This window comes from Rhinoraja longicauda, chromosome 3 (assembly GCF_053455715.1).
Source record: "Rhinoraja longicauda isolate Sanriku21f chromosome 3, sRhiLon1.1, whole genome shotgun sequence".
Taxonomy (NCBI): Eukaryota; Metazoa; Chordata; class Chondrichthyes; order Rajiformes; family Arhynchobatidae; genus Rhinoraja; species Rhinoraja longicauda.
In genome coordinates, this window is record NC_135955.1 from 80115625 (window position 1) to 80130691 (window position 15067).

Consider the following 15067-nt stretch of genomic DNA (forward strand, 5'->3'; position numbering starts at 1 on the left):
CGCTACTGGCCTCTAACTCTGTGTTACGGTCCCCTACTGTGCTCTGACTGTGTTAAGGTCCCCTACTGTGCTGTGACTGTGTTACAGTCCCCTACTGGCCTCTAACTGTGTTACGGTCCCTTACTGTGCTCTAACTCTGTGTTACGGTCCCCTACTGTGCTCTGACTGTTACTGTCCCCTACTGTGCTCTGACTCTGTGTTACGGTCCCCTACTGTGCTCTAACTGTGTTACTGTCCCCTACTGTGCGCTGACCAAAGATAAACCAACGACTGCTCGACAGTGCCACGTTCTCTCTGTGGCCGCAGCCGGGACTGCGGAGCCGCCACTGAGACGCGCGCGGGCCGCGGTTGCCCGGGCGACGAGTTTGCGCAGGCGCAACGGCCGCCGGGTTATAACTGTCGCCGCTCGCGGTCGCTTTGTCCTTGACGTAGTTTGATCGACAGGCCGACCGGCCAGTAGTAAGCACCGTCTCTCCCGGCCGGCTGGTGACCAGCGGCCGGTCCCGGCCAATGAGCGTCGACGTCCCGCCCCTTCCCCTCTCACGGACGTCGGAGGCGAGCGGTCGCCATGAGTCTGGCACTCAGGTGAGTGCGGCGTGTTGTTGGCGCCTTGGTTTGTTGAGGGCGCTGCGGCGAGTCTGGGGGCTGCGGGCGTTGAGGCGAGTGTCGGCGCTGGGGGCTGCGGGCGTTGAGGCGAGTGTCGGCGTTGAGGTGAGTGCTGCGGGCGTTCTCCTCCGTGGATTGTCACCCTGCCTTGTCGTGGTGGAGAAGCGTGTGTGGTCCTGAGAGTTATGCCGTCTGCAGCTATGCTCCCGGTAGGGTCACCCATGGCGGTCCGGTCGAGGGGGAGGTCCCTGACAAAGAGCAATCCAACCAAGACCTCAACGGTGGACCAGGCGGAGGGTGATGGTTGGCTTTCGTGGAGCGTCACAACGGCTGGGAAGGCGGGTGAAGGCTGCGGCAGAAAAGGGTCTCCGGTTGTCTTGGACTCCATGCCATTGGATCCTGATCCAGATCTGTCAAGGACCGTGTGGTGGCTGTCTGTGCCCCAGTCTTCCCACGTTGAACTAAGTCACGCACAGGCGTCCTCCCAGAGGACAGTCACACTCGCTTCGAGTGACCGCCGAAGATGCTGCGGCCGCTGAGGCGAGTGTCGGCATTGAGGTGAGTGCGGCGTTGGTGTGAGTGCGGCGTTGATGTGAGGCGGTGGGCGTTGAGGTGAGTGCGGTGAGCGTTGAAGCGATTGTCAGTGTTGAGGTGAGTGCGGCGTTGATGTGAGTGCGGCGGGTGCTGAGCCGAGTGTCGGCGCGTTGAGGCAAGTGTGATGCGCGTTGAGGTGAGTGTCGGCGCGTTGAGGCGAGTGTGTTGGTGGCGCTGAAACATCGTGGAAGGCACTTACTACTGCTTTTCCTGCTGTTTCTTGTTAACAGTGTACCCTTATGATAGGCACAAAACGCTGGAGTAACTCTGAGTAGTGGCGGCACAGTGGTAGAGTTGCTGTCTTACAGCGCCAGAGAGCCGGGTTCGATCCTGACTACGGTTGTTTGTCTGTCCGGAGTTTGTACGTTCATATGGTGGTGTTGAATGTGTCTCCACAGTGGATATATTTAAGGCAGAGATAGATAGATTCTTGATTAGTACAGGTGTCAGAGGTTATGGGGATAAGGCAGGAGAATGGGGTTAAGATCTTATGATGTTCATAAGTGATAGGAGCAGAATTAGGCCATTCGACGCATCGTCTATGCCATTCAATCATGGCTGGTCCATCTCTCCCCAAACCTCCTAACCCCATTTTCATGCCTTCTCCCTATAAGCCCTGACCCCTGTACTAATCAAGAATCTATCAATCTCTGCCTTAAAAAGATCCATTGACTTCTGTGGCAATGAATTCCACCAGCAATCCCCACCAACTAACACTATCCTTCATACTAGGGACAATTGGTTTACACAAAAGATAGACGCAAAGTGCTGAAGCAAAGCAGCATCTTTAGTTTAGTTTAGACATACAGTGCAGAAACAGGCCCTTCGGCCCACTCTGTGGGTTTTCTCCAGGTACTATGGTTTCCTTCCACACTCCAAAGACGCGCTGTTTTTTTTTGTTTAATTGGCTTAGCTATAATTGTAAATTTTCCTCTAGTATGTAGGATAGTGTTAGCGTGTGGGGATCGTTAGTCGGCATGGACTCGGTGGGCCGAAGTGCCTGTTTCTGTGCTGTATCTCTAAACTAAACTAAAGATGCCTGTCCTGCTGTTGCTCCACCACTTTGTGTCTATCTTTTGTGCAAACCAGCATCGATAGCAGTTCCTTCCTACACACTTTACAATTTACAGAAAGTGCAGTGTAACAGTGATCAAATATTTTTAGACACGTTGGTTAAGATGGATACCAAGCAGGACGGTTGGTTAAAAACAAAACGCTTGTAGGACTGAAGGGGGAGTGACAAATTGACTCTGGCAAGAAACAGAAAGTAATAGTTTGAGTGTCTGGCTTAAATAATCTATTTAGTGATGCTCCAATGGGCTCAGAGCTTGTTCTTTTTACTTAATTTATAATAACAAGCCCGATAAAGAAGTTTATCTATCATATACAATTGGTCAGAAGAAGGTGGTGGTGTTGGGTTTCTTGAAAAATGGTTCTTGGGACTGCTCTAGCCACAGATGGGGTCCTGGAGGACTGGTGAATGGTCAATATTGTTCCATTGTTTAGTAGAGGGTAACATAGAAGTGGATGAAACCTACTATTATTCGGTGGTAGGGAAGCTATTGGAAAGGTTTCTTTGGGATAGTTTACTTGCATTTTAGAAGAGAATAGGATAATTAGAGAAAGTCAGCATGGTTTTGTATGCTGCAGGTCATGCTTTGCTAACTTGATTGAGTTTTTTGAGATGACAGGCGATTGAAGAGAGATGGGCAGTGTGTGTGTTGTCTACATGGATTTTAGTAAGGCAGATAGTCCCTGATGCTAGGTTGATCCAGATGATTAAGATACACAGGATCTATAGTGACTTAGTAGACAGGCTACTAGTGTAAGACTGTTATTTCTGGCTGGATGTCTGGGAGTTGCAGAGCTCTGCATGGATCTTTAGTTTGGATATACAGTGCAGAAACAGGCCGTTCGGCCCACCAGATCTGCTTCGACCAGCGATCCCCGCTCACAAGCACTATTCTACACACACTAGGGATATTTTACAACATTACCAAAGCCAATTAACCTACATACCTTTATGCCTTTGGAGTGTGGGAGGAAACTGGAGCACCTGGCGAAAACCCATGCTGGTCACAGAGAGAACGTACAATCCCTGTGTAGCCAGCACCCATAGTCAGGAACGAACCCGGGTCTCTGGGTGCAGTAAGTTAGCAACTCTACCGCTGCGCCACCATGCTGCTCCTCTGCACTGGATCTGTACTGGTACCTCTTGATGTTAGTGAGATATACACACACACAAAACTTGAACTATATATATATGTGTACACACAAGCACACACATACTAAATGTAGGCATCAAACACGACAATTGCTGGTTTATTTTTTTAAAAGGAGAATTTTGATGAGTTCGTTAGTGAGTTTTACTGATATGGGTGGAGAAATAGCAGATTGGGGGTTTAATCAAAGCATATGTGAGGTTTTGTACTCGAATTGTTGAATGTAAGGGGAAAGTATGGAGTTAATGGCAAGACCCTTAACAGCACTGATGTACAGAGGGATCTTGGGGTCCAAGTCAACAGATCCCTGAGAGTGATGACGTAAGTAAATACCGGTCAAAAGGGCATATGGTATGCTTGCCAAGAGTCAGTAAGTCACTACAATATTCTAAAAATTTCGTTAAGGCGCATATGGAGTATTGTGTGCAGTTCTGGTTGCCCATTACATGAAGGATGTGGAGGCTTTGGTGAATGTGCAGAGGATGTTTACGAAAATGCTGCTTGGGTTAGCTGCTGGAAAGCACTGTCAGGTGTAGTGGTGGAAACAGACTGGTCAGTGAAAGGACTGATCTCTTATCAGAAAATTACAATTATAATTAGTCTTTAGCCAGGAAAGGCGTTTTAAAGGTGTCCTTTAAGATTTAAGGATATCAAATGTAACCCGGAAGATACTGATTGATTGTCTTCATGGACAGCTACAGTTTGGTATAATGCTGCTGAAGTCAGGAGTCCCAGAATTTTATTGACCAGCTAATGAAGCAATATGTGATGCGGTAGGGAAAAGGCATCAATGACAAATGTTCATCTTCGTCATCTTGAATTGCTTTGTTAATCCTTTTTTTTGTTTGTACAGAGGTTGCTCACTGAAGCTGATTCCCCAACCTCATCCTATTTTTATTGATTTTAAAAATCTATCACTTTGGATCAGTAATGACGCTTGGGTAGTATCGTCATGTATAACTGAAGGATTGAAATTTTTTGTAGAGATTGATTCCTTCATTCCTGGCCCCAGCACATTGATTCAAACACAAAGAAAGCACATCGAAGCCCCTACTTTCTCAGAGGTTTGAAGAGATTTGGCCAAATAGTTTATCAAACCTGTACAGTTTTTGGTAGAGAATGTAATGATTGGTTACATCGTGGTCTATTCAGTAACTTGAATGCCCAAGAGTGCAGGAAGCTGCAGAAAGTAGTGGCCATTGCCTGGTGCATCATGGATATTGACCTCCCCACCATCGATGGGATTGACAGGGATTGCTACATCCAAAAAAGCTCATGTAACTGCAGCAATTAATCTTGCCCTGTATTTCAGAACGGAGCTTAACTTTGATAAGTCAAAAAGGAAAAAGCGGCGAGAACTGACCGAAGAACAGAAGCGGGAAATTAAGGAAGCATTTGACTTGTTTGATGCGGATAAGGATAAAGCAATAGATTATCATGAACTGAAGGTGCAATTTTTAAAATTTCATCTTGTTATATATAAAGTAACACAGCTGTTTATTCACTTCATCGGTATAAATCATGAGATTGTCAATTGTGCAATCTGCCGACATGCATGTGGATGGATGCTGAAAATCTGAGATAGAAACTTGGAAAATGCCTTGTTAGATTGACAGAATGTGTAGAGGCACAAGAAAGTTTAGAAGCTGCAATTTGGAGCAAAAAGAGAGGTAGCAGGAGGTACTTGGCAAGCTGGGCAACATCCGAGGAGGGAAATGGACAGTCCACATTTTGAGTTAAAATCTGGACTGAAAGAGGAGAGTGGAAGTATAAAGAGTGGGGCACGAGCTAGCATGTGATAGGTGAATATATGTGAGGAGGGGTTCATTGACATGTGACAGTCAGGTGGAAGAGAAAGGGGTGGCGATAACATCAGAGTCTGGGAGGTGAAAGGTGGGGAACAAAAGGATGCTGATTCTGCAATCTGAGGAAAGAAAGGTGACGAATGGAAATGAAAGGGTTTATCTTTCCAAATGCATGTACAGGTGCTCCTCAACTTACGATAGGGTTACATTCCGAGAAACCCATCGCAAACCGAAAATATCGTAAGTTGAAATGCATTTAATACACCTGGTCACATGGCCGGAAGTGAGCTACGGGTCGCTGCCGTTTGCACCATCGCAAAGTCGAAATTTCGTAGGTCGAAGCATCGAAAGTCTTAGCATCTGCATAGCTTTCCCTCAGAATCCTCGCCAGCAACTTGGCTACTTCGTCTGTAGTAAGCCTCCTGCCTTCCAGCCTCATGGCCTGCTGCCTCCTTCAATGGGACAAATCATACTCGTCATTTTTATTTCCTTGTTCAGTAATCTCAGCCAAGTGTAAAATTTAAACTGGCTCTTTAAAATTTCCCAAATGTGAAGAGATGGTTCCATTAAGTGCATGGAGAAATGTGTGGAAATGTTGCCTTCTGATTGAATACTAATAAATCTTTTGGTATTTGAGAATGAGCTGCACTTCTGAGAAAATATTATTCATCATGCATATCATGCACTTTTTGAAAAATTAAGAAATTTTAAGAATAAATGTTATAAATATTGTGGTTTGTTGTTTTAGAGTTGTGATTCTTAGAGCTACTTTTATTAGAATATGACAAATGTTTCTGCACTGTTAGGTTGCGATGAGAGCTCTGGGATTTGATGTAAAGAAGGCTGATGTATTGAAGATACTGAAAGATTATGATCGGGATAGCACTGGCAAAATTACTTTTGAAGACTTCAGTGAAGTTGGTAATTATGCTTAAGTATAAAAATATGGACATGTTTTAAATTTGTAATTTGTAGAGTTCCTGTTTAAACTTTAGGAAGGTAACTTTCTTCTCCAAATATGGAATTAAATTTGGATCTTATCATTTTATACATGGAGTTTATAGCACAGAAAAATATTGTTTGGCCTAATTGGTCCATTCTTTTGTTTATCCTCCATGCAAATTTATTTTGGCTGCAAACATAGGAAGCTACTAATGCTGTGATCTAGAACAAAAATGTCCTGAAAAGAAACATCGACTATCCCTTGCATTGACAGGTTCTGCCTAACCCGCTGAATTCCTCCAGCAGTTTAGAATATGGAACAGTACAGCGCAGGAACAGGCCCTATGGCCCACTTTTTTTTTTGCAACCACTTTCATCTGTTTTCATCCAGCCACACTGACATTTTATTTTTCAGTAACGTGGTTATCCGTTCATGTTATTCTAGTTTCTGCTCTACATTTCTGTGTATAGAAGGCACTTTAGTCTGGTACAAGAAGGACGTGGAAGCAATAGGAATGGTGCAGAAGAAATTTGCCAGGATGTTTCCAGGAATGTTTGTTGTAAGGAGAGATGTAGGTTTGATTTGTTCTTGCTAGAGTGTAGGAGGACTGATGGGCAAATCTATTCATTTATAAGTTATGATGGACACAGACAGGGTAGATAAATCGTTTTCTGAGAATAGGAGAATCTAAAACTAGAGGTTGCAGGTTTAAGGTGAAGGGGGAGAGATTTAAAGGAGAACTGAGGAGCAAGATTTTCACTGAGGATTGTAGTTAAATGGAAAGAACTGCCAGAGAAGGTGATTGAGCCCGTCCCCTGCAAGTGCTAGGCAATCTAGATTAGCTTTCAGGAAAGGTGGCGAGGTAGATCCAGTGTATACCATTTACAAAATGCATTACAGCAACTTGTCCAGGCTACTTTTTTAAAATTGTACCTCCCATTCCCGTAACAACCTGTAGCATGACTTCTGTACTGTAGGCACACTGGATTCTCGCTGTGATTCGCACACTGTCCCAATTTGGGGAAAATATTGCTGGTCCTGCATTGTAACGGGATGAAAAATCGTAGCGCTCCTTAATTAGCAGAACCATGAGAGTGCATTATGAAAAGGACTGTGGTCTTTCATAAGGGTGCCTCATCATTACCTTGCCAGTAATTAGATACTGTGAATGTTAACCATAATGAAATAGAATATGGAACAGCTATATTGTACACCATTGTAACTTGCATTTGAGAAGAGTTTTAATGATGTGTAGTGGGGAGAAGCATTGAAGTAACACCTTTTCCACATCCATCCTGTCAAGATTCCTCAATCAATTCGTTGCTTGTTTGGGTGGAGTGTAATATGAACTGTCCAATTTTCCCCATAGACAGGTTCCATTCTTGGTATCAGTCTAGGAAACCTGAACTGCTTCCAATATATTTACATCTTAAGTAGCCAGTGATTAGCGGCTACCTTGAATCTTTGCAACTCCTCTAGTCAAATTACTCCCACAGTACCACTTGGCGAGGAGTTCCAATGACAAACAAATATGAAGACACAAGGAAATACGGATGCTAGAATCTTAAACAAAACACAAAGTGCTAGAGTAACTCGGGTCAGGCAGCAACTCTGGAGGGGATGGATAAGTGACATATTAGGTCAGAACCCTTCTTCAAACAAACATGATATATTTCCAAAGATAGATACAAAATGCTGGAGTAACTCAGCAGGACAGGCAGCATCTCTGGAGAGAAGGAAAGGCCTGGCTCCAGAGATGCTACCTGACCCGCTGAGTTACTCCAGCATTTCGTGTCTATCTTCGGTTTAAACCAGCATCTGCAGTTCCTACTTACAAGTCAAGTCAAGTCTATTTGTCACATACATATACAAGATGTGCAGTGAAATGAAAGTGGCAACTCCTGCGGATTGTGCTAAACTACAAAACAGAATAGAAAAAAAATGATAATATATTTCCAAACTGGAACCTGTGTAACTTGAGAAGGAATCTATACATTTGCCGTCCTTGTCCTCGGTGCAGTGGTTGGAGGTTAGCGAGGTGCCGTGTGAACAGCCGAAGTGCTACCGATCTTGCAGATGAATATGCATTATGTTGTGCTGCTAATAGAGGGTGGTGGATGGAGTGCAAAGAAAATGGATGGTGAAATGCAATTAGCTGTAATTCATTTTGTTCTTGGTATCCACTGTGATATAGATGGTGACATGCTTCTTCAGTGTTGATGGGGCTGTACTCATCCAGACAAGGGGACAATATAACATTTTGCATTCATATCAAAATATGATTAATACCTGTAACACGTTATGGTTGGGTTACTTGGCACTTATCAGCCTTAAAGTTATCTGGGTCTTTGTGAACAGAGGGATGGAGTACTTCATTTGCTGAACAATTGTGAATAGAATTGAATGTTGCAAAATAATCAGTGAACATTCCCACTTTGAGTTTATGGAAAGAAGATTATTGATGAAGCAGAGGTCTGCAGCCAAGTGATCCCAATGAAACCCATAGTTTGTGTTGATCAGCAAGTTATTTGAAATAAATGCCACGATAGCCTCATTGATGGCACATTCCATTCTTTTTTCATTGATAGTTTACAATTCACTAAATCGTGAGCTGTGGTTTTGTGGAATTAATACTGACAAATGTTTAAACTTTGTAACCCCCACACTTGCAAATTTTGAAGCCAAGTTCCTTTTATCTTTTCAATAATGGAATTTGGAAATATTCTGAAAATTGCCTACATTTAATATACTATATTTTCCTATTTTTCGGGTTAGTGACTGATTGGATTTTGGATAGAGATCCAAGGGACGAAATGCTAAAAGCATTTAAACTATTTGATGATGATGACTCTGGTAAAATCAATCTTCGTAATTTGCGCCGGGTTGCAAGAGAGCTTGGTGAAAACATGACTGATGAAGAGCTACGTGCAATGATTGATGAATTTGATAAAGATGGAGATGGAGAGAGTAAGTGAAATTTTAAATCATTTTCAGTAATTAGAAAGAAATTGGTTGTGGATAACACCAACTGAGCAAGGGACTGATTCTGTTAATCTTTTGTTCGATCTGACATTGTGCAAAATGCAAACCTTGCATTGTCTTGTTAATTACTTTATATTGAAAGATTAAGTCCTCTGACTCCGAGGGACTGCTCAAGAAGAATATTAGTGAGTTTGAATATAATCTGATTCATTTTTAACCAAATCGACACCTTTAGATTACCTTTTTGTTGCCACTAGGGTGGCGCAGTGTTGTAACTAGTAGAGTTGTTCTATAGCTCCAACAATTTGAGTTCTCGATGTGTGAATTTGTTGGTTAATTGGCAACTAAATTGCCTCGAGTGTGTAGGTGTGGCAAATCTGGGAGAGAGGAATTGATAGGATTTAAAAACTGGTCGGGGCCAGCCTGCAACTTATTCCTTCAAGGTCGACAGAGGAGCGGCAGGTGAAGGATTGAGTGGGGGAATTGGCTGAGAAGGGGAGAGGCCTTGTCAAGGGAAGTACCTTGTGAGAAAAGTGCGAGTCTTTGGCGAGGAGGCTGAGGGTGGAGCCTACGCCAAAAGTTGGAGAGGGTGAGACGCAGTGAAGAAATGAGCTGATTCAGTGTGATGCTTGTAGGATGTGGGAGGTCAGGGACACTGCTGGTGCCTCTAGCTGCGACAACTGTGGAAAGTGTGTCCAGGTTCAGCTCCCAATGGACTGTGTTGGGGCACTGGAGAGGCGACTGGATGACCTCAGGATCATCCGGGAAAACGAGAGTTTCCTGGACAGGACTCACAGCGAAATCTTTACACCGAAGATACCGGAAGAGAGAAGGTGAGTGACGATGAGGAAGGGAAGGAAGCTTGGAGTACAGGAGACCCCGGGGAATGTACCACTTGAAAACAGGTTCACCATCTTGGAAGCTGTCGGGACAGAAGACACTGCCAATCTGAGCGACGGACAGGTCTGCGAGTCTAACCGTGGTGCTGAAGCAAAGCCGAAGAGACAGACGTCAGGCAGAGCCGTAGGGGACTCCATAATGAGAGGTATAGACAGGGGTTTCGGCGACAACAGGTGGGATTCAAGGATGGTGCGTTGCCTCCCTGGTGCCAGGGTCCAGGACGTTATGGACCGATTGCAGGGCACCCTCAAGGGTGAAGGTGAGCCGGAAGTGGTAGTGCATGTCGGCACAAACGACGCCAGGAAGAAGAGGAAAGAGATTCTGCAGTGTGACTTTAGAGAACTCGGAAGAAGGCTGAAAAGCAGGACCTCAAGGGTGGTTATCTCCGGTTTGCTTCCAGTTCCTCATGCTGGTGAGGGCAGGAACAAGGAGATAGGGGATCTGAATATGTAGCTGAGGAGCTGGTGCAGGGGGCAGGGATTTAGAAGGGTGAATTGTACAAAAGGGACGGGTTGCACCTTAACAGGCAGGGGACCAGCATTCTGGCAGGCAGGTTTGCCACTGCTACACGGGTGGGTTTAAACGAAATAACTAAATAGTTGGGGGGGGGGGGGGGGAGGAGACAAATTGGAAATACAAGGATGTAGTTAAAGGGAAAGAGAGTATAGGAAAAGTTAAGAAAGACACCAGAATTAACGGGGCAGAAAGCTCATGAAGGGATAGGAGAGGATGGCCAAGTGAAATAGGAATCAATGTGAAAGGTGAGGTGAGTAATGGATTAAAAGTATTATATATGAATGCACAAAGTATAAAAAGTAAAGTGGATGAGCTTGAGGCTTAGAGATTGGGTAATCCCCATTGTGGGGATTACAGAGACATGGCTGCAGGAGGATTGGGACTGGGAACTGAATATTCAGGGTTATATGTCCTATAGAAAAGACAAGCAGGTGGGCAGAGGAGGTGGGGTAGCTCTGTCGGTGAGGGATGAAATTCAGTCCCTTGCGAGGGGTGACATAGGGACTGACGATGTAGAGTCGCTGTGGATAGAATTGAGGAATTGTAAAGTTAAGAAGACACTAATGGGAGTTATCTACAGGCCCCCAAACAGTAGCCTGGTTATAGGGTGCAAGTTGCAGCAGGAGTTAAAATTGGCATGTGACAAAGGCAATGCCACTGGTTATAGGAGATTTCAATATGCAGGTAGACTGGGAAAATCAGGTTTGTTCTGGATCCCAAGAAAGGAAGTTTGTAGAGTGCCTCCGAGATGGATTCTTGGAGCAGCTTGTACTGGAGCCTATCAGAGCCTATCTGGATTTAGTGTTGTCTAAATTGGAAGTAATGACCATAATATGATAAGTTTTAATCTGCAATTTGAGAGGGAGAAGGTTAAATCAGAAGTGTCAGTGTTGCAGTTGAACAAAGGGGACAATGAAGGCGTGAGAGAGGAGCTGGCCAAGGTCGACTGGAAAAGGATCCCAGGAGGAATGACAGTGGAACACCAATGGCAGGAATGTCTGGGCATAACCCAGAGGATGCAGGATCATTTCATTCCAAAGAGGAAGAAAGATTTTAAAGGGAGTAAGAGGCAATCATGGCTGACAAGGGAATTAAGGGAATGATATAAAACTAAAAGAAAAGGTGTCTAACATAGCAAAGAGTAGCGGGAAGCCAGAGGATTGGGAAACTTTTAAAGGACAACAGAAGGTAACAAAAAGGGCAATACGGGCTGAAAAGATAAAGAACGAGGGTGAGCTGGCCAAGAATATAAAGAATATAAAAAGCTTCTTTAGGTATGTTAAGAGGAAAAGATTAATAAAGACAAATGTGGGTCCCTTGAAGGCAGGAACAGGTGGAATTATTATGGGGAACAAGAAAATGGCAGAAGAGTTGAACAGGTACTTTGTTTGTGTCTTCCTTCATGAAGACAGAACCAATCTCCCAGTTGTACTAGAGGACAGAGGATCTAGGGAGACGGATGAACTGAAATAAATTTGCATTAGGTGAGAAATAGTATTGGGTAGACTGATGGGACTGAAGGCTGATAAATCCCTAGGGCCTGATGGTCTGCATCCCAGGGTACTCAAGGCGGTGGCTCTAGAAATCGTGGACGCATTGGTGAGGACATTTTCAAATGTTCTATAGATTCAGGATCAGGATAGCTAATGTTATCCCACTTTTCAAGAAAGGAGCGAGAGAGAAAATGGGGAATTATAGACCAGTTAGCCTGACATCGGTGGCGGTGGCGGGGAAGATGCTGGAGTCAATGCTGGAGTCAATTATTAAAGAAGTAATAGTGGCACATTTGGATAGCAGTAAAAGGATTAGTCCAAGTCAGCATGGATTCATGAAGGGGAAATCCTGTTTGACTAATCTGGAATTTTTTGAGGATGTGACAAGTAAAATGGATGAAGGAGAGCCAGTGGGTGTAGTGTATCTGGACTTTCAGAAAGCCTTCGATAAGGGCCCACACAGACGATCAGTGGGCAAAATTAGAGCACATCGTATTGGGGGTAGGGTATTGACATGGATAGAGAATTGGTTGGCAGACAGGAAACAGAGTAGGAATAAATGAGTCCCTGTCAGAATGGCAGGCAGTGTCGTGTGGAGTGCTGCAAGGCTTGGTGCTGGGGCAATAGACAATTGACAATAGACAATAGGTGCAGGAGTAGGCCATTCGGCCCTTCGAGCCAGCACCGCTATTCAATGTGATCATGGCTGATCATTCTCAATCAGTACCCCGTTCCTGCTTTCTCCCCATACCCCCTTAAGAGCACTATCTAGCTCTCTCTTGAATGTATTCAGAGAATTGGCCTCCACTGCCCTCTGAGGCAGAGAATTCCACAGCTTCACAACTCTCTGACTAAAAAAGTTTTTCCTCAACTATTTACAATATATAGCAACTATTTACAATATATAAATGATTTAGATGATGGGATTAAAAGTAACACTAGCAAATTTGGAGATGACGCAAAGCTGGGTGGCAGTGTGAACTGCGAAGAGGATGCTAGGAGGTTGCAGGGTGACTTGGACAGGTTGAGTGAGTGGGCAGATACATGGCAGAGGCAGTCTAATGTAGATAAATGTGCAGTTACCACTTTGGCAGCAAGAACAAGGAGGCAGATTATTATCTCAATGGTGTCAGATTAGGAAAAAGGGAAGTGCAACGAGACCTGGGTGTCCTTGTACACCTGTCACTGAAAGTTGGCACGCAGGTACAGCAGGCAGTGAAGAAAGCTGATGGCATGTTGGCCTTCATAACGAGAGGAGTTGAATATAGGAGCAATGAGGTCCTTCTGCAGTTGTTCAGGGCCCTGGTGAGATCACATCTGGAGTATTGTGTGCAGTTTTGGTCTCCTAATTTGAGAAGAACATCCTTGCAATTGAGATAGTGCAGCATAGGTTGATGAGGTTAATCCCCGGGATGGCGGGACTGTCATATGAGGAAAGATTGGAAAGACTGGGCTTGTATTCACTGGAATTTAGAAGGATGAGAGGGGATCTTACAGAAACATATTAAATTATAAAAGGACTGGCCTGCAGGGAAAATGTTCCCAATGTTGGGGGAGTCCCCAAATGCTTTTGCCAATTGATAATCATTGGAAAACATTAACGAACATATCTTTCTCGTTAATGCCTTATGGCAATCTTCAATCCTATGATACGCTTGTTATAATTTAGGGACCATCATGTCAGATGGTCCAGTTATCTTTTGGTTTGGCAGTTTCCATATTGCATCCTTTCTGTTGCTGTAAATGTCACTCAATTTTAGTTTTTAAACATTTAACAGATGCTTTCAATTTTTTATTGTTATTGTCTTGGTAGATGATAAATTAACTAATTATCATCTGTTGTTTTGCATTTTCTTGATGTGTGTTACATCTAGACTGATCATGGCTTTTTTTACAATTTTTAGAGGCTATATAAAATCTTAAGAGATCTTGTATGTACCATGATTTACAGATCTTCTGCATCTTTGGATATAGGCTATGGCATGTAATTTGAATGTTTATATTAAAGAAATCTCTTAAAACAAGACAGGGGTAGGCAAATCTTTGTGGTCTGTCCACCAAAGTTTGATCCATATTATATGGCAGATATGTGACATCAAGAAAATTCAAATTGAACCAAATATACCGATTTATGAACGTACGCATGCAGGTGTGGACTGACTGATTAGGGTTTAAAATATTACTTTCTAATTTAAATAGGTTTTGTTGCAATATTATTCAGACATACAATATTTTGTTTTTAGTTAACCAGGAAGAATTCATTGCTATTATGACTGGAGACATCTAACTTTTATGAAACAGCGAAACATTGAACAATTGCGGAACATTGAACAACTACATGATGTCCTAGTATTTTAATTCCTGTCCAAGTATTGCATAATGGAGGAAAAAGCACATTCAGTATCTTGAACATAAAACCAAATGCTGTTTTATTGGATCTCTTCAGAATGAAAATTCTGGATTGTCTTGTATATTTGTTAGAAGTTTGTATTTATAAATTATTTAGGTCAAATAAAGTAATTTTTCTGTCACATATTGGTAATAGTATAACTAGTTACATTCCTATTAATATTTCTATACACTTTTGTAAGTAGTCTTAATAAAAATTATAATTCATATGCCAAAGTTTTATTTCATTTTAAATTTTATGCTTGGAAAATGAGGGGTGTTGGTGAAATGGAGCATTTTGTTGTGTGCCCAATATTGTCTTTGTTGAAATCGATTTGGAAGCATAATGTGTCCAAAATTGCAAACATCAAATCCATCAATTAACTTTTTTCATTTGAAGAATTAAGTTATCAGATTATTGCCCACCAAGAGCCAAACTGAGACCACTTCAATTAATCTTCAGTATTCGTGCAAATATACAAGGACATTCAACCATTTTTTGTCAGACAAGCAGATTTTGCTGAATTCTATGAAGTTACAAAGTTTGCATGATTGTGTGAAATAACATGGTCCAACCTGAACAATGGAAGGGAATTTCTATTGAACAAATAATCTATC

The 15067-nt window shown here is 43.1% G+C and overlaps 1 protein-coding gene across 2 annotated transcripts; it reads left to right on the top strand.

The window, feature by feature from the left end:
* The first annotated feature begins 505 nt into the window (after positions 1–505).
* On the top strand, positions 506–14637 carry cetn3 (centrin 3). Of its 2 annotated transcripts, none has more exons than XM_078397042.1 (5): positions 506–585; positions 4735–4870; positions 6034–6148; positions 8946–9137; positions 14305–14636. In XM_078397042.1, exons 1-5 carry the CDS (start codon positions 569–571, stop codon positions 14346–14348), a joined length of 504 nt encoding a protein of 167 aa, XP_078253168.1. In that variant the 5' UTR covers positions 506–568; the 3' UTR covers positions 14349–14636. The 2 variants fall into 2 exon arrangements, with proteins under 2 accessions (XP_078253168.1, XP_078253167.1); XM_078397041.1 differs by lacking the exon at positions 506–585 and adding an exon at positions 948–1164 and having other exon boundaries at positions 14305–14637.
* Positions 14638–15067: the final 430 nt, after the last annotated feature.

Coding starts and splice junctions, on each gene's coding strand:
- cetn3 (XM_078397041.1), top strand. CDS start 1,130: ATGCTGCGGCCGCTGAGGCGAGTGTCGGCATTGAG. Junction 4,871..6,033: donor TAGATTATCATGAACTGAAG/GTGCAATTTTTA, acceptor CTGCACTGTTAG/GTTGCGATGAGAGCTCTGGG. Junction 9,138..14,304: donor TAAAGATGGAGATGGAGAGA/GTAAGTGAAATT, acceptor TTTTGTTTTTAG/TTAACCAGGAAGAATTCATT.